The sequence below is a fragment of the Meriones unguiculatus genome, chromosome 5, assembly GCF_030254825.1.
Source record: "Meriones unguiculatus strain TT.TT164.6M chromosome 5, Bangor_MerUng_6.1, whole genome shotgun sequence".
Lineage (NCBI taxonomy): Eukaryota > Metazoa > Chordata > Mammalia > Rodentia > Muridae > Meriones > Meriones unguiculatus.
This window is the reverse complement of record NC_083353.1, coordinates 94940763-94961438: the sequence shown is the minus strand read 5'-3', so window position 1 is coordinate 94961438 and position 20676 is coordinate 94940763. Positions and strand designations below refer to the sequence as shown.

The 20676-nt window shown below is 36.9% G+C and overlaps 1 protein-coding gene across 12 annotated transcripts in view; it reads right to left on the bottom strand.

Annotated features, from left to right (window-relative positions):
* Positions 1–20676, bottom strand: part of Chl1 (cell adhesion molecule L1 like) — a 210044-nt gene that overhangs the window by 80256 nt on the left and 109112 nt on the right. For 5 of the 12 annotated variants that reach the window (XM_021639372.2, XM_021639368.2, XM_021639371.2 and 2 more), the window contains exons 3-6: positions 17808–17872; positions 13756–13923; positions 8255–8360; positions 7171–7358 (exon numbers count right to left, since the gene is read on the bottom strand). In XM_021639372.2, coding sequence (XP_021495047.1) covers positions 7171–7358; positions 8255–8360; positions 13756–13843 — 382 coding nt within the window. In that variant the 5' untranslated portion in view covers positions 13844–13923; positions 17808–17872. The remainder of the gene's footprint in view (positions 1–7170; positions 7359–8254; positions 8361–13755; positions 13924–17807; positions 17873–20676) is intronic. The other 7 variants (XM_021639375.2, XM_060383865.1, XM_060383864.1 and 4 more) reach the window with 3 other exon arrangements.

The window sequence follows — 20676 nt, the reverse complement described above, 5'->3', positions numbered from 1 at the left end:
CTAAGTATTCTTGATTGGCTATACTACTGAAAAAATATTTTCTGCATGATTATGTGACTATTTATTTATGTTACACACCGAATCTTACCCTCAAAAAAAGTTAAGCTTGTGTTAAAGATTCTACAAGTGCTGAACATCACACTAACTCGACCTTCAGTTAATTTGGAGAGTGGAGAATTTGCGAGTCTAGAACTAAATCAGCTTTAGCCTCCTTAGTAGCCACTCATTGACCAACTCTGTGTTTCTTCTAGCACCTTGTGACTATTTAGAAACTTCTTGTAAGATATACAAGAAGGTTCTTATCACTCTTCAAACCAGACTATGAATGCCATCAGACAGCTTTGCCCGTAGCAGAGATTTCCTCACTGCACTGTATCCTAACTGCCAGATGTGCCCACCACTCCATTTAAATTTTGATTTTACTCGTGACCTTCTTTTTTCGATGACTATAAAAAATGTCATGAGTTTTGCCAGACTAGAATGTGGAAATTGGGGAAATCTGGTTATGTTTTGTCAGGCCACTTGCTCTAAAACAAATGATCTCTCCCTGTGATGTGAAAGCCAAGTCTTTGCAACGCTATATTCCACTATAAGTGAATTGTTAAATTTTCCATGTAAGCACGTTTCTCATGTGCATAAATAAGTAAACGCATTTGAAGAAAACATACAAATGCTGGTGCTCCCAAATACCCATTGTGTGGGGGGAAAAAGTGCAAGAAAATAAAACAATAATGTGGGATGTTAGGTGAATATATCTTTAAGGAAGAGGGGAAAAACATCCAAAGGTAAAGGACTAAAATATTCCCCTGAGGTACCTATATCTTATGATGAAACTCTAACAAGAAATAGAAAACACTAAAAAGAGACACTTGTACCCTTCGCTTTGGCTGTTACACTACTGTCTTTTTCCACTTGTAAACTTACTGTGCTGTTGAACAGGAAAACAGAACTCTGAACTGAAGCTAAACACGATAAAAATAAATGAAGAGAAGAGAAGGATGGAAGGAAAGAAGGCAGAAAGAAAGAATGAAAGAAACAAGCAAAAAGGAAGGAAGGAAGCTATGTCATTCTATACACTTATTACAGCAATGAAGTTGGAAACAGAGGTATTTTTATACGATTTTATTTATTTATTTTTATTATTAGTTACATTTTATTAACTCTGTATCCCAGCTGTATCCCACTCCCTCCTTCCATCCCAGTCCCTCCCTCCCTCCCTCCCTCATCTCCTCCCTGTCCCTTTCCAAGTCCACTGATTGGGGAGAACCTCCTCCCCTTTCATCTGACCCTGTTTTATCAGGTGTCTTCAGGACTGACTACAAAGTCCTCCTCTGAGGCCTAGCAGGACTCCTCCTCCCTTGGGGGGTGGGGAGGTCAATGAGCCTGCCATTGAGTTCCTGTAGGAAATAGTCCCTGTTCCCCTCACTATGGAAATTCAATTGGTTACTGAAACAGAGATCTTAGCCAGACACAGAATGGTAGATGCTTTTCTCCACAAAACTAAGTCATTTTATTTTCTCTTAAAAAATTGGGCAGCTTGAAAACCTAGGTGTCATTATCTCAGACTGAATAAAAGTTATTGATAAAAGTTCTGAATAAATTGCAACAAGATCCTTACTAAAGTAATCATTACACGACACCTCCTAATTTCTAAAATTTCTTTCTCATTTTAGAAAATATTAAGATATTTTCTTTTTTATTGATTACAGTTTATTTACTTTGTATCCCAGTTGTAGACACCACCACACCCATTCCCTCCAAATCCCACCCTCTCTCCCTTGTCTCCTCTCTGCCCCTCTCTAGGCCCACTGGTAGGGGAGATCCTCCTCCCCTTCCATCTGACCCTAGCTTATCAGGTCTTACCAGGACTGTAATTAATTTTTAAAAAAGCATATAAAAAGACACACTCAAGAGAGAAGTATTCCCCAATTCTTGAATGTATATGTATATACTAAATTGAGTTAAATTCTCAATTGTCTAGCAACTATGTGAATCTACAAAGATATTCCAAGTGAAATAATTCAGGAAAAGTATTGATTCACATAACATATTTCTGAAGCATCACATAATATAGTTTCTAAGAATCACATATTCCTCCCATGTGCTATTCTTAAAAGAAAGCTAGTAAGTAAATAATTAATGTGAGAAAGGTGTTAAAATAATAGTAGGAAAGGTTATATATTTTGAAAAGTTAATTTTAGGAATGAGCTGTATAATAAATACAAAAAGTTATAGATTTTCTTTATTTTCAAGTACTGGATAATAAACTCAAGACCTTTATATTGAAAGAAAAAAAGATATTTTCGCCATTACTGGTTAAATCATGAGTGCACCTTGAACACTTAGAGTGAGTTAAGTTACACAATAAGGAAGAATGCCAAAAGTAGTTAGTACTGCAGTGAGGATGGGAGGAAGAAAGGGAAGGAGAGGGAAAGGAGGATGAGAACAAGGGAAAACAAAGGGGTGGAGGAAGGAATGGACAGAAGAAATAGGGGAAGGGAGGGAGATAGAGAAAGAAAGAAGAGAGAAGAGTGATGGAGGAGTGAGGGTAAAACTTAGGCAGAAACTCAACTTCTCCCTCATTGCTTTCACTTGTGTAAGTAGGATTTGTCTCTGGGCTTAGAAGACTTTCATATGGTCATTTCAGCTTGTCTAACCCTATATGGAACCACACTAATCCAATTATTCATGTATAGGTTGAGGCTTGATATCCAATAAGCCAAGTCTTTACCGTATTTCAGCGTTTAGAATTTTCAGATTGTGCTTTCTAGTCTGTCTATTTCTCATTCATCTGGTCATATTCCATAAACATAAAAGCAAATAAAACTCATGTGATAATACATGCTGGAGAGGATGTGGAGAAAGGGAAACCCTCCTCCATTACTTGTGGGAATGAAAACTTGTACAACCACTTTGGAAATCAATCTGGAGCTTTCTCAAATAATTAGGAATAGTGTTTCCTCAAGATCCAGCTATACCACTCCTAGGCACATATCCAAATGATGCTTAAGTATTCAACAAGGACAGTTGCTTAACCATGTTTATAGCAGTTTTATTCATAATAACCAGAATCTGGAAACAACCCAGATGTCCCCCAGTTGAAGAATGGATACAGAAATATTACACAATGGAATGCTACTCAGCAATTAAAAACAAGGAAATCATGAAATTTGCAGGCAAATGGTGGGACCTAGAATCAATCATTCTGAGTGAGGTATCCCAAAAGCAGAAAGACACACATGGTATATACTCACTTATATAGACCTATAAGACAGGATAAACATACTGAAATCAAAACACCTAAGGAAGATAAACAAGAAAGAGGACTCTGGGTAAGATGACCAATCCTCACTTAGAAAGACACATGGGATGGACATTAGATGTAGAAGAAAACAAGTAACAGGACAGGAGCCTACCACAGAGGGCCTCTGAAAGATTTTACCTAGCAATGTATCAAAGCAGATACTAAGACTCATAACCAAACCTCCGGCAGAGTGCAGGGAATCATATGAAAGAAGCGGGAATTAGTAAGACCTGGAGAGGACAGGAGCTCCACAAGGACCAAATATATCAGGGCACAGGGGTCTTTCATGAGACTGTTTCTCCAACCAAGGACCATGTATGGATATAACCTAGAACCCCTGGTCGGATATAGCCAATGGTAGTTCAGTATCCAAATGGATTCTCTAATAAGGGAAACAGGGACTATTTCTGACATGAACTCAATGGTGAGCTCTCCAGGTCCCCCTGCCCCCCGAGGGAGGACCATCCTTGCTAGGCCACAGAAGAGGACATTGCAGCCAGTCATGAAGAGTCCTGATAAGCTAGGGTCAGATGGAAGGGGAGGAGGTCCTCCCCTATTAGTAGACTTGGGAAGGGGCAAGGAGAAGATGAGGGAGGGAGGGTGCTACTGGGAGGGAATGAGGGAGGGGTTTACAGCTGGGATACAAAGCAAATAACCTATGATTAATATAAAAAAATAAATAAATTAAAAAAAGAAAAAGAAAAGAATTCAGATTATAATTACTCTCTGTCACTAACGACGAATAGACTTTTAAAATCTGTTGAATTGTCTGACCCACAAAAATTGTTTATTTGGTTTCTGTTTATCTAGACCATTTCACAAGTTTTGTGCATCTGTGTGTGTGTGTGTGTGTGTGTGTGTGCCAAAGATTATTAAATGCTATTAAGTGTCTTCCTTAATTTCTTTCCACTATGCTTTTGGAAGCAGGCTGTATCCCTGAACTAGAGTGGCTGGCCCATGAGCTCCAGGGATCTGTCTTGTCTTTTCCTCCCAGCTATAACACTGACATTACAGGCCCTAGGCACTGTGATGGTAGTTTTCTATATGCTGAGGCTCAAACATAAGTTCTCATATTTTCATGACAAGCATTTACTGACTGAGCCATTTCTTCAGCCCCTCTTTTTATCCTCCTTGATTAAACATTTATTCTCTCATACATTAATACATTACATCTGGACCTCAGTATCCTTTCTTTCCACTCCTCCCAGAAAGCCTACAATTAACTTCTCCTAGAGAGAGAGAGAAAGAGAGAGAGATAGAGAGAGAGAGAGAGAAAGAGAGAGAGAGAGCAGTCTTCCCAGGGATAACCCCAGAACGTGGCCTAACAAAATATAATAAGACTGGGCACAAGTATCTTGGGATTATGGATGGAAGGTAGCCCACATAGGAATGATTAAGATGGATTGCACTGGGTGGGGGCTGGGAGATGGATGGTGAGGTTATTGAGATAGCATAGGTAGAAATATCTACCCAGTCCAAGGCAATAAGGCAATTATAAAATTTAACAGTTGTCTGTGTCTTATTATTTGTGATAGCAGGTTAAATAATAATTTAGGGCTAATAATAAATAACATTATTTAGCACAACAGTCCATTTTATTTACAACAACACTTCCCACATACATGAGATTATTCATTCCACAGTTTAGGTATGATATTCAATAACGTTCACTAGCCGCAGCTTATACTTGGGTGACTCAAGTCTTCTGTATCGTAGGTAATGCTCTTTCCTGCTCCAGTTACCACATGATGATATTATTATGACATGTTTATCTATTCCTCTTTGCAGGTCTATAATTATTTTTTCTGTCATCTATTATTATTCTTTCAAATTCATATACTATCAAGTACCTAATTTATAGAAAATTAAAGGGAGTTTTGACTGTAGTTAACCCACGTTCAATCAAAAACTTATCTGTGATAGTTCTTCAGCTTTTTGTGTTGTTTAACAACTTAGAGGTTTTATGGTTTATATATTTTATCGCATCATAAAACTACTCATTTTATTTACTTTTATCTATAACTTGGGATGTATTTAGATTTAGTTTTCTCATTTATGCTGTCTTACTTCACTTCTTCTTTTCCATATCTTTCCTTTCTCACTGTTTCTTTTTCCGCATGCCACACAGTCTGATAACTATTAATTTCAGATGTACTTTCAATGTTGTTATAAATTAAAATGTCCATAACTTAATTATAGGAGTCCAAATTTGCTCACTATTTACTGTCCTAGAATTTTATAATGAACAAACAACAACTTATACAAAACTTACATACAGTACTCTCTCAACTTTCATGAAAAATAACGTTTCTTTAACATTTGTGTATATTCTGTCCCTCCTTTTAGTTTTAGGAAGGCTGCATATTCTACCAAGTGTAAGACATCCCTTGAATTCCTCATATTTATAATATTCTACAATAAGAAATTGTCCAATAGAGGCTGACTGATATTTTTACATGTAATAATGTACCCTATAAAGTTTTGGATTAGAGCTGTGTGAAATTAAAAACCATAGAACAGGTTTAAAAAATGAATGGATATTTAACGCATATAGGTAAACTATGTTAAATGATTATATAATCAGAAACCGGTGATAATTTCAGAAAATGACAGTCTTAACTTCAAAGGGTTCACAGTGTGTCACAATTTCAAATTATTGTCTACACTGCAGGTGGCTGGTTCTAACCTCCTTCAGGGAAATGACTTTGTTTAACTGGAATGATCCAGCAAGCTAGCTATCATTTCTCTATGTGGCAGTAGGTGAAGAAATTACCCAGATACTCTTTCTCAAGGCATGTAAGGACCTATACACAAAAATGTTCACTGTCATAGACTCTTTGATTGAAGTGGCCTATTTTATCATCCTGGAGACACAGAAGGTTACATGAAGAACACAGGTATGAAAAGCTGGCAAAATTGGACTAAACTGAACTTTCAAGAAGAGTTTGTGTTGCTGTAGATATGTTGAGATCATCTGTTACTGAGACTGAGCTAAATTTAGCTAATACAAGATTTAATCGTCATCACATATGGAACCTAATTACACTTCCCCAGGTTAGACAGAAAGCTACTGAAACACAACATGATTCCGCTGCCTTCTCACAAAATATAACTGTAATTATCAAGACTCTAAAGAGAATTTTCCTAAAGAAATGAAATATACATCTTATACTGATTAAATTCATAGCGATTTCTTTCTTTAGATGCCACCATGTCTACTTAACACTTCACTTAGACCAACTATCTTTTTTTTATTATTATTATTATTTTTATCAGTTACATTTTATTAACTCTGTATCCCAGCCATGTCCTGATCCCTCATTCCCTCCCAGTCCCTCCCTCCCTCCCTCCCTCCCTCCGTCCCTCCCTCCCTCCCTCCCTCCCTCATCTCCACCGTGCCCCTTTCCAAGTCCACTGATAGGGGGGACCTCCTCCCCATTCATCTGATCCTGTTTTATCAGGTATCTTTAGGACTGGCTACAAAGCCCTCCTCTGTGGCCTAACAGTACTGCTCCTCCCTTTGGGAGTGGGGAGAACAAAGAGCCAGTCTTTGAGTTCCTGTTAGAAATAGTCCTGTTTCCCCTCACTTTGGGAAACCAATTGGTTACTGAGCTACCACAGGCTACATCTGAGTGGAGGTTCTAGGTTATATCCATACGTGGTCCTTGGTTGAATGTCAGTCTCAGAAAAGACCCTGTGCCCAGATATATTTGGTCCTTGTGGAGCTCCTATCCTTTCCCCATCAGACTAACTCCCCTTCTTTCTTATGATTCTCTGTACTCTGCCAAAGGTTTGGTCATGAGTCTTTGCTTTGAAAACACTGCTAGTAGACCAACTATCAATGAAATCTCTACCGGAATACTTACTTGGAACTATGAACTCTATTTCTTCTGATATCGCAGTTCCAAGTCTGTTAGATGCAAAACAGCGGTATTTTCCTTGAAAGTGAGAGATATGTCCCTCATTAGGGATTTTGAATGTGCCTGAATTGTTAGATACGATTATCCGAGGGTCAGAGAGATCAAAAGGCTTGTCATCTTTAGTCCATGAAAATCTAGAAGATAAAGTAAGGTTCACCCTGAGTATTGGTGACATTTCTTATTTTTAAAAAGGTTTTGATAAACAAATGTTCAAATGATAAAAACCAAGACAGTTTATGAGCTTTAAATATACACAGAAGATATTAACAGTGTATGGAGAGAAACTCAAGTATCTTAGAAGCAAGGAAAATATAGTGAAAAGTGAGAGAAGAGACTGAAGGCAGTTCTATTATCTTTTAAATTGAAGTTATTTTAAAAATGTTTCCCACTAGAGATACCATTCTGGACCTTTGGTATATTTTAGCATATTAAGTAAATAAATAATGTGCTTCTCTGTGTGTACGTCTCTGTGTAGAAAAAAAAATAAAAACACACCAAAGTACACACTCACCCCCCCCACACACACATACAAGCAAATCCCATTCATCTCTCTTCAAGTGATTTCAAGTTGATTGATATATTTGTACATGTAAAATGAATATTTTTTTCCAGTTAAAGATGGTCAGTTTTATTATAGCATTGGTGTGATAAGAAACTCTATAGATTTTCCCTTTGGTGAATTTATCTTCCATTATATTCATAGAGCAATACTTAATAAACAATGAGAGTAGATTAGCAGGGGTATATGGTTATAGATATATGGTTTTAGAAAATATTCTATAATTGTATTCAAGGAAAAGTTCACAGGTAAGTTCTACTAAAGTATGAATAGTTGCATAGATAATAATGTAAACAGGCTTGTATGAGAGTACACAAAATAAATAAACTTTAATTTTGTAGACTTAACTCTCATTTACTTAGAAATTCAGTGCTTAAGTCATGTGTAGATTTGCATTTTACATTACCATCATCATACTAAAATAGGATATAATCAATACTATCCAATTTATATTTACTAATATGTACTTACTTTGGTTCTGGGTTTCCTTTAGCTTCACATTCAATTTGAAAATACTCATCAAAGGGAAAAGCAACTTGCACATATGACTGCTTTATGATTGTTGGAACCTGTTGAACTGAATCAAAAAGCAATATACTTGAAGAATGAGGTTTTCAAACAGGGGCAAGATTAAACAATGTAGAACAACGTGTGTTCCGTATCGTTAAGTGAGATGGTTTGATGGTTTATCTCCAGTGTCAACTTGACGGCATTTGGGTTCACCTGGGAGAAGACACATGACAGAGTACAGCTCTCTGAGTGTTTCCAAAAAGGTTTAACGTAGAAGGGGAGAGCCATCATAAATGCGAAATGTGAACACCACCATCCAATGGAGTGGAGATCTGGATGGACGAATATTGAGAAAGCAATTGAACACCATTCGTCCCTCTTTACTTCCTGACTATGGATGATGAGAACTGATCAGCTATATCAGTCTCTCATTACCTCCCCTGTCACCATGGAACTCATCCCATCAAACCATGAACCAGAACAAATCCTCCTTTACATAGGTGCTTTTATATATATATATATATATATATATATATATATATATATATATATATACATAATCTTAATTTTATTGATTTATTGTTTCAAAATCATCTTACAGAGTAATGGGTTTTCCTACAGCACTTTTTTTTATGTTTTATTTATTTTTTTATTTTATTTTTTTTATCAGTTACATTTTATTAACTCTGTATCCCAGCCATGTCCCGATCCCTCATTCCCTCCCAGTCCCTCCCTCCCTCCCTCCCTCATCTCCACCGTGCCCCTTTCCAAGTCCACTGATGGGGGGGACCTCCTCCCCATTCATCTGATCCTGTTTTATCAGGTATCTTCAGGACTGGCTGCAAAGCCCTCCTCTGTGGCCTAACAGGACTGCTCCTCCCTTCGGGGGTGGGGAGACCAAAGAGCCAGTCATCAAGTTCCTGTTAGAAATAGTCCCTGTTCCCCTCACTTTGGGAAACCAATTGGTTACTGAGCTACCACAGGCTACATCTGAGTGGAGGTTCTAGGTTCGAGGCCAGCCTGGGCTACACAGCACTTTTTTTTATGTATGCTTTGTTTTGGTTGCTCCTCTTTCTCTTTTCCTGGCTCTATGATCCCCCAGCACCGTCTGTCTTTCCACTTTAGTAGCCCATGACCTTAACTATTTGGCCACTCATCCACAGGAAAATCTTCTCTCCCTTCCTCTGTAACATCTCCGGTGTTCTCTACTATCCTCTACAGAGTCCTTGAGCTTTAAAGCCTCCCCCTTCTCCCCAGGCTCCACTCTAGTTTCTGGGCCTTTATTCACGCTTACTCCCACCTGAATACACATATATAACAATTAGATCTAAGATCCACCTGAAAATAGAATGTGTGGTATTTGTCTTACTGCACCTGTGTTACCTTGAGATGACGCAGTGGTTAAGAGCACTGGCTGCTCTTCTGGAAGAACTAGGTTCAATGCCCAGCACCCACCACACAGTCTGAAACTCCAGTCCCAAAAGGTCCAATGCCCTCTTCTGACTTCCTTGGACAATGCACAGACATACATGCAGGCAAAAGCAATATCCTTTTACGTCTAGAGAAAATGCTTCCTTGCCATTACTTTATATTACACCACATATAACTGACATACAAATTATACACCTTTCAATTAGCCACAGAAATATGTGACATATTTTAAAACTGAGGAAAAGCATCTTATTGAAACCTTAAAACATCTATGTTAAAAGCAATATTGGCAGTCCATTTATGCTGGCATGTGTACCCATTTTTACATATTTCTGTCATTGGGAAAGTTTTCTTTGTCTTTCTTCCTGTTTCTATTTATCAATCACAATTAACTAACTTAGCATTTCTCATCTTACTGACATCCCGTGTCTTTTTTGACAGTTCTTCTATTATAGGACATGTTTGTTTTCCATCTCTCTTTCCACTTAATATGAATTTCATTAGATATCCTAGGCATTACTGGATTCTCAATGTATGATAAGTTTACTGATATGGAGATAATGGAGCTGACTCTGGGAGAAAATGCCAAAACCATTTCACAAACAATGCTTCATTAGAGTGGTCTTCATAGCCTGAGACCATGATTAATGACTCATTAGAAACTGCTAAAAATATCCATATTTATTGCAAAACGTTTTTCTTTATTTGATTTCTATTTACTGTTTTTGTCGATAAAAAAACCTTTCTATAATGTTCTTTGGGATTTGATACTCCTCATTTATGAATGTATTTTTATGTAACTTCCCTGCTTGAATTGTTAGTCCCCCTTCTAAAGTCAGTTTCAAGTAAGAGTACAAAACAATGCATGGATGCCGAAGACAGAAACTTGGGTTACATTTTGAAATAGGCCACAGATAACAATGTACATAGTGCTATACTGCAGGGGAGTTGAGACAGTCTTTAGTACAACCTGGCAACCATTAATTTATATTATTGATCTATATGAAAATACAAAGGAGTAAGTAGTAGGAACTGACTTTGGCATATGTATTTTTGAGAAATGCAATTTGTAGTGAAGCAACTGATTACTGAGTATTACACAACAGGGAAGGTACAGATAGGACCTTCCACCCTGTGACACTAGGCCAAGTCTTGACTTCTTTGCCTTTTTTTTTCCTGTAATTTTAATTTTTTCTTCACAATTTCTTCATTGTATATCCTGATTCAAACCCCCTCCCTCAACTCCCCTAGTCCCACCCTCCATCCTTCTTCCCATCCTCCCCTTCCCTTCTCACTGAAAGGGGGAGCTTTCCATTGCGAGGTACCAAAGTGCTCCTGTTCAACTAAATTATAAGTAATGAGGCTGACTACATCAAAAGTTAAAACTGAACATGTTTCCTTATAAATTCTTTAAAATTAATTCCATAATATGTTAAAATAAACATCATTTTATGAAAAACACTGAGTATCAGGAGAAGACTTGCATTATTTTACATGACCACACATCCATATCTTTAAAGAGATGGCAATGGGATGCTCATGTTTGTGTCTGCATTCTTTCTATTATAATGGACTGATATGACAAAATATGTACAAATTCAGTTTCCCATAAACATGGAAATAAAAATAAAAGAAATATTCCAGTCGGATGATTCGGGTAATTTTTTTCTTAAATATCTATTACAATATGAAATCTAAAACTTAATATGTTTCTTGTTTCTTCTTATTTTATCACTGTACAGATTTGCCTAATTGCTTTACCCATGAGTGATGCTTTGGACCAACCCACAGTAGTCTTTAGCAAAAGTATGGGTTTGCTGAGCTATGTAGATATGACAAACATTTGTACCTTTTGTAATAGTCTATGAAATTCTCTACTTAACCTCACTGACTTAATAGGGAATGTCACTGACATTTGAAAGCTTTTGGGCTCAGGCTTATGGTAGTGTACACACGTCTTCTACGAATCTACTTTTTGCTTGAACACTCAAATTTGATTGTTGGCAGTTACCATTTATATGGCCAGTTTATCTTGACGTGTGAGAATGATTGGGCTCATTTTGAGGGGAAAGATCTGCCTATAAATATCTGACCAACCATAATTTGTCTGGCAATCACGCTCTCAAAAGTTGCGCATGTGCAGAAGCAATGATCTAAATGAAAAGTAAGAGAAACCTTTTGCTTTGGTGCAGCAGAATTATTCTATGTCTTTATTACAGTGCATCTCTGTGGTGTTTAGAGGTAGACAGTTAGCAAATTAATATTATTCCATGGGTTTAACAATTTTAATCTCAGGCCGAACTGTTTTGGATTAGGAGTACATGGACATAAGTGCATGACTCTGAAATACAGCTTGTCTGTTGGACAGCTCAGTGCTCATGCCATCATTCATGTTAGGGAAACAGGAATTTTCCTACTACAGATGCCAAAAAATCAGTACAGATGAAAATGACACCAGAAAGACACATGTACTGGGGAATTATGTTCAAAATACTTGGATCTCAAAGACCACTTAAATGTATCATTGAGATCCTCGACACCACAAACCATCATTTAATCATAAAGACCCAGCTTAGACTTGATAACCCAAAACCATTCTCAGTTTTGAAATAACATTCATTTTCATTTTTTTCTAATGAATGAACTAAGTCACTGTCACCATGTTGCACATAATGACTTAAATTCAGGCTTTATCTAGTGGATGCAGATTATCGCTTTAGTATTTCCTAAAAGCATCCATGTACTCTTGGCAGTGGTCTCATTTCCGATTAATACAATTTCTAGGCAGAATGGGTATTGAGCTTCTTGCAAGTCGATCCTGTTTCAATTCTATTGCAGTTACAAATGGTGAGAGAGACACACAACAGCAGCAGTCTCAAAGATATCAGCTAATACCTTAAGAACAACTTGTTTATTACAACATTATTCTTTCTTAAATTTGCTAAGGTTGTAAAGGCTCTGTAATAACTAATTATTCAGGGAAAGGAGCTAATAACCTTTGGGTGTTTGTATGAATATATATATTCCATATTACAAATCCTTTCCTCTATAATTAGGCCAATTACAGAGACACCAGACTCGTTGACATTCAAATTGGATACCTGCCTTGGTTGCATTTACTAGTGAGTGCTCTAGAGTGCCAAAATAAATGGGCAATATTCACTTGCTCTGAAAACATGCTATTAATATTTTATGACAATTGTCTGAGGACATTACAGCATGAGCACTTATAAGTAACTGAGACTATCAGAGTAATAATAAGTGACATGAGCTAATACAGCATTTCACATCTGTCATTACTGAAGAATAAGTGAAAAATAAGTAAATTCAGAAATTTGAATCTGGAATACCACATGCATCCTTGCTCCCCTTTACTTGGCCCTGCACCACTCCTACGGACACACACATACACACACACACACACACACCACACACACACACACACAGTGAGAGAGAGAGGAGCTGGAGAGTTGACTCAGCAACACCACATTCAGGCTTGAAATGTTAATTTTCAATGTTGATATCCTAATAAGCAGCACATGCGTCTTACATCATTCAACCAAATACACAATAAAAACAAGAAATTCCAGTAGAAACACACATTAAAAATATCTGAATCACATCTCAAATATTTTATAGCTAGAAAAATTCCCTAATTGTCTACATTACACCCTTTATAAACCATCACATAAAGTATGCTAGTAATTTCTAAATCATAATTATCATTAAAATAAGCATATGAAAGTAAAAGCTTCGTGTAATATTCCCGGTAATCCCTGACATATTACAAATATCATCTGATGTGTTGGTTATAGTTCTTGTAATAAACCAAAGTTGTATAAAAAGCAAAACAACTAAGTTAAAAAGTCATGAGAGCAGCTAAATATCCTAACCCAAGCTTAAAAACTATGGTCATGAATTGCATGATTATTCAGAAATAGGATGGAAAAGTTACCTGCTCAATGCACATTTGGTCTACTTAAAACACAGACATAAACTTCCATAGCAGGGATCAGACTCTGTGCTTTTACCTGAGAGTGGTATTTCAGCTGTTGACAATCTTAAGAGAACAAGAATCAGACTCAGGATCAGTCCTCTTCCACATAATGGCAAGCCCATAGCTCTTCCGAAAGGAGACAGCACACAAAGACTGAAAAAAAAAAAGTCTCCAGTAGTTTCTGTTCACAAATGTTTGGAACCTGGAAAAGACCCCCAGACAAACAGTATATTAGTTAATTGAGTTTAAATGTGAATACAGCAAAAGGTAAACACATTTTGGTATTAACAAGAAGTGAATGAACCTATTATCTAATAACACTACAAAATGAGTTTTCCTCTTTATATTCAAGACAAAAGATAGTTAATATATGGTATATTTTAAACCACGAGCCATTCTGATGAATCCTATTTCTAAGTCAGAGTAAGATTTACATGGAGAGCTGTTTTTATAGCTGTCATGAGTCTGAGGCTATGAGTATAATTTCATCAGTTTTATTTAGAAAGTAGTGATTTCTCAATCAGTTCCATATTCTTGGACTCTTCTTATAAGGTACATTTCATCTTCAAATTTCACAACATAAAATGTTTTGTCTCTGTCACGAACAATTCCACATTTGGCTAAGGCTGAGGATCTGGCTTGCTTCCATGTATGTGGACCTATCTGCATTGCCCACATGGCACGCCTGGGTTGACTACCCAGAGGCTATTTAAGCTGTGGGCTGGCTTTCCCCAGGGTCCCAGGATTGTTCAAGGTTTCTGAATAAACTGCATTGAAAAAAAAAAAAAAGAAAAAAAATGTTTTGTTTTTTTTTAAGAAAAAAAAACAGAAAAAATAAGGAAATAATGGAGTGGGTCAGGGAGGTGCCATCTGTCAGGGAAGCAGTAATCATGCAAGCATGAAGGTTTGAGTTCGAAACTCAAGATGCTAAGCAAAAAGCCAGGTGTGGCTGGGCCTGGCTACAAAACCAATTGGGGAGGCAGATACAGGAGGATCCCTGGAACGCTTTTACTAGCTAATCCTGATGATTAGCCACCTATGGGTTCTATGAGAGACTCCTTCTTGAAAAGTAACAAGATTGGGAACATCCCGATGGGGTGAAAAGATGGCAACTCATTGTATTCATGCATCAAAGTCTCAAAGCGCGAAAAGTAAAATTATAACAGTAGAGAGTGATGAAGGAAGACGTCCAGTGTTGATCCTTGGGCTTACATACGCACACACACACATGCATTCACTCGTGAACATGTACAAACTTCCACCTCCACAGATGCACACACACGCACATGCATGCACACATACAATGGAGAAAAGCAATATATATTTAAGTAAAATTTACAAATATGTTTTTTCAAGAAGAATAAAAGCCATCAGTTGATTTTAATTTTAATATAAACTGATTAATTTTTGTCTCTCCTTCCTTCTGTTACTCAATTTTTCTTCCTGAAATGTTATGGTACCATCTTTACATTATTCATAATGTATTCCTAGGATGGTAACACAACAGTTTTCTCCAGAATGTTATTCTTTTCAAGAATATATTCCTCTAAAAATCAATTACTTTATTTGTTCATTAACTATTACCGAAACAGACAGATCATTACATTTAAATTTACTTCCAAGTATGTAGGCTTCTGAGTTTCACTTCAAAATGCAACTTAAGAGAGTATAGGAGCAGAGCAGAAAGCTCAGTGGTAGGTCCTTGAATTCAATTGTCAGCACTGCAAAACCAAAAGAAAGTAAGAGGAGGCAGAGCCTACAGGATCAGGTCCTTTTCCTGCTGCTATGGTGTAAATACTGTAACAACTTAAGGGATAAAATGTTTATTTTAGCTCAGATTTCAAGGTACAGTCTGTTTTGATGGGGAAATCAAGGCAGCAAGAGCTTGAAGAACTTGGTGACTTGCTTTCAAATCCAGAAACTAACATGAATGCATATCTGTGATTGTTCTTTTCCCTTTTATACATATAGCGTCCGAGATCCTAGCCAGGGATTGGGGCCATCCACAATAGATGGGCTTTCCCACCTCAACTAGAACAGTCAAGGCAACACCCCAAAACGCTGGACATAGACCTATTTCCTAAGAGATTCAGATTCTGTCAAGTTGACAATACTAACATCACACGTATCTTCCATAGACATGCATGAGTAGGTCATGTTTAAAGTAAGAACAAGAAACAAGCAAACCAAAACAGCAAACAATAACAATAAATTTTGATTCTGTTTTTTAAGATTTGAGGAATATTCATTGACAATTTCTTTTGTATTTTGATCTTGAGAAATTTTACAATGATTATGAAGGACAGGACTCCCTTCTATTACACTCCCCTCAGAAGATATGAATTATGAAAACATTTTATTTTATGCGTTATCTTGCTCTGTCCTTATGGGAATTTAAAAACCAAAGTTATCCTAGCTTTCTTAAGAATATTTACAAGTATAATTACTTATAGAACTAATTTAATCTATTTTCATCACTTGGATGATTGACAGCTCATTTTCTTTTTAAAATTACTTATTCTAATCAACAAAAGAAAATGCATAAGAACATCTTTATCAGAAAAACATCTGGATTCTACACATTAGCATAAAGTTGCAAGACACTCCATCTACTTCAAAAATGAAATGTCCAAAGAAAATATTAACATCTTCACTTTGAATTTTCATTTCCTCTTTCTTTTAGACAGTGGATAATAATCATCTGAATTTACTACCTATAATGACATGCCATTCCTAGACTATATTGTTTAATATTCATTACATTAATATTTAATACTGATGGCTTCAATGGCATCTCACATGTGTTGCTAATGAATTGGTCTGTATTTGTAAGGAGTAGAGCCTTTTAAACCATGATGGTAAGAGGCCACATTTCCAGATTAGTATCTAACATATCATCTTAGCCCAAAATGAGGACAGCCAACTAAGTCAGAACTCCTTTATTAATTCTCCTGATTTAGACTAATGAATAAAATGGTTTCTAATTGTCATAGTAGAGTAGCTCATAAAAGCCTGTTGCTTAAGTGACATCCACCTGACTTAGAATTTTAATGGTTTTACTTCCAAGTAAAAGCATGGTCAACCACAACATCCCATGCCACAATAGAACATGGAAGAGTTATGGTAGTATATACTTGTAATCCTGGATTCTGGAGGTAGAGGCAGGAGGATCATAGTCCAATTTTGTATGCATAGTAAGTTCCAGCGCAGCCAAGCCTACATAGACACCATCACAAAACAAACAAACATGGTATTACAATGACTCCCAGCCTTACAATAAAGGTACATGTTTAAATACATATAAAATTCCAGAATATGTCACTTTTCTTAGAAATAACCATCCATTTACTTGAAATTTGCATACTCCCAAGGTTTGACATTAAATTATTAAAAGGTAACAAATGAGACCACTTCTAAGCAAGCCTCCAAAACCAGACAGAAGCACTGAATAGCTCCCAGACTGAGAAAGAAAGTAAGTGTTAATTTCATTGTTGCAAACATAAAGGGTGCATTGTTAGGTAAGTCTACTATGAAACAGAAAATGGCAATAAAATTATAATCCTATTTATATTTCTCAAAAGAATTTGAATTTCATGACTCATGCCAGAGCTCAAAGATAAAAGCAATTATTGGAGCACAGGATAAAGCTGACTCATAAGACAATTGTAGGATGTACAAAGGTGTTTGGAGATCCAGTTACAGCGAGACAGTTTCTTAGCTTTATGGCATTGAATATAATGCAAGAAAAAAAAAATCAATTCAATTTTATGAGTCTCAAATCCGGATAAAACTCTGTTATTATTTTAGGACATTGTTGCATTGTTGTAAATAGATGCATTTCTGTTATATGACAGATTAGAAGAAAACAGACATCTAGATGCATCATCCATTTGGCCCTTGCAGTTGGCTAAGATGCTCGGGAACAGTTAGTTGCATAAGAATTGATAACAGGTTAATTTAGAGGCATTAGCTGAAACTAGAACAAACAGACACTCGTCAAAGTGCTTCTTCCAATGAACCAACTACTTGGCTTGAAGTTGGTGAATCCATTTCTAGTCCAGACCTTTGAGGTGGGAAGACACATACCTTTGATATGTTTTCTAAGGCAGGAAGACACACCTTTAATCTGAGCCACACTTTCTGCTGGAAACCTGTATAAGGACATTGAAGACATAAGTTTTTGCCCTTTGCCTGCTTCCCCTCACCTTATTAGCATATCCATTCCTTCACTGGCATTGGAACCTACTTTTTATGGATTCCCACATACACTGAAGACCAGCTCAGACATCCAGCCTTGTTGAACAATTAGTTACTGGATTCTTGGGTTTTTCATTCACAGCCAGCTATTATTGGACCAGCTGGTCTGCAGTCTCTGAGTCATCCAATAAATCCCCCTTTTATAGATGGAAAATCAATCTATAAATTCTTTTTCTCTAAATAACCCTGATTAATACATTAGCCAACACCCAGTCAACTAGTAAGAGGAAAGCCAGACCTAGAGCAGCCAGGTCTAAATCACTGACCAAATGAACACATATTTGAGAAAGAGCTCTGTAATTATCAGTTATGTCAACCAAAGGACAGGGGAGTCTTCTAAAGAAACAGTAGACTATGAATCAATAGGATACTATTCTTTTTTAATTTTAATTTTTTATATTAATTATAGTTTATTCACTTTGTACCCTAGCAGTAGCCTCCTCCTTCATTCCCTCTTAATCCCAACCTCCCTCTCCCACCCCCTCCCTTGTCCCTCTCCAAGTCCACTAATAAGGGAGGTCCTCCTCCCCTTCTATCTGACCCTACCCTATCAGGTCTCATGAGGACAGGCTGCATTGTCTTCCTCTGTGGCCTGATAAAGCTGCTCTCCTCTCAGGGGGAGGTGATCAAAGAGCCCCCCCTACTGAGTTCATGCCAGAGACAGTACCTGTTCCCCTTACTAGGTATTCCCACTTGAGACTGAGCTGCCATAGGCTAAATCTGTGCAGGGGTTCTAGGTTATCTCCACGAATTGGAGATACTGATACTCTTAGTTGGAGTATCAGTCTCAGAAAAGAACCCTGGGCCCAGATTTCTTGGTTCTGTTGCTCTCCTTGTGGAGCTCCTGTCCCCTCCAGGTCTTTCTATCTCCCCCTTCTTTCATAAGATTCCCTGCACTCTGCTATTCGTGAAGATAACCCAGTTGTTTTTAGGCTGGCTTACCATGTAGCAATAGCTATCACATCTTATCCAGATTAAAAAAAAAAAAAAACAGAAAAGATTTGGTCTTTTAGGGTATGCATTGGTTTTCTGTAACAAAGACATTTTTATTGTTTCTGGGTTTGATTAACAATGATCATTTCTGGCCCAAGATCGTGGCTTGCACCTTTAATCCCAGCATTCAGGGAGGTAGAGGCAGGCAGATGTGTGTGAGTTTGAGGCTAGCCTTGTTTACACAGTGAGTCCAGGACAGCTAAGGCTAAATAGAGATACCCTGTCTCAAAAACCAACAAAAAATAACATAAAATAAAAAAAAAAAATGATCATCTCCCAACATTCACTCATTCCTTGCATATTCAAAACTAGACTGAAATATTTCAGCAGTAGTAAGTCAATATTCTTAGATACAAGGTAGCCAAATTTGTTATTCTGAAGGCCTAGTGACCTTATTTAAAAAACAAGAAGAAGAAGAGGGAGAGGAAGGGGAAGGGGAAGAGGAAGGGGAAAGAGAAGAAGGAGAAGGAGAAGGAGAAGGAGAAGGAGAAGGAGAAGGAGAAGGAGAAGGAGAAGGAGAAGGAGAAGGAGAAGGAGAAGGAGAAGGAGAAGGAGAAGGAGAAGGAGAAGAAACCAAAAAGCAGAAAGACAGGTTGCTGAGTCTGGCATGAAATACACCTCTTATTTAGTCCCTTTGGACGTCAAGGTACACATTTGGTATCATCTATGAAACCAGTAAATACTATGATTCAATGAATATTTTTATTGGTTTTTGATGTTGGAAAGCCACAGAGTAAATAAAAATAAGTTCAATTCACAGTCATTTAATCCCTGACAGCTTTGAATATACTCAGGTTCCACATTCATCTTTATTTTGTATAAAATTAATGATGAGTCATTAATTCACAAATGTTTGCTATTAGAGATTGCTCTAAGTTCTATAACAAAATATAAACAGGCAAAGATGAGCTTAAAGAGTTAAGACTTTTCACTTTGCACAAACACACACGTTTTAGCCTTATAAATTGAGCATAAGAAAAAAGCATTTCCGAATTAGCTCAGTCTTTGGCTTTGATGTATTCTGAATAATGACCATTCGCAAATTGTCATTGTTTTTCTACACTTAACAATAACAGTGTCATGTTTACTAAGCACCCTTGACCTGATGGTTCACTAATGCTCCTCATGAATTGTAAATACATTCATTTTCCACTTAGAAAATAGAAGCTATTAAAATTTGTAAGCTGGAATTTAAAAGACAAGAGGTTTCTGCTTCTTCATGAAGAGGGCAGAAATCTGAACAGTACCGAGAAGAAAAACCAGCAGCCGTAGAAAGGAAGCAAGTCTGTGACAATACATTTTGCCTCGGTGATACTTTATTTATGTCCTTGGCATTATCTATTTGCAATTATTCACAAACCTATTCAGAACAAATTTCTAAAGAGAGAATAGAATAAGGCATATCAAAAGAAATAAAAAACTATTATGATTACTCTTTGAAAAAGAGATGTGTGGCTACTGCTAAAAGGGCTGGAACACAAAGCAGAAATGTTAAAGACACTCCATCTGCCCTTTAACTCAAAGACACTAATATATACAACCAAAAGGAAAAGAAAAAGAAAAAAGAAAAAAAGACTATGTGACATTCCTTTCCTCCAAGGACCAGTGGAAAGTTATCGAAGCCAGTATGAATTCCAGAGACTGGAAATGATTTTGTATATTCTAAATCATTAAATATTTTTCTACTCAGGGTGTTTAAAATACA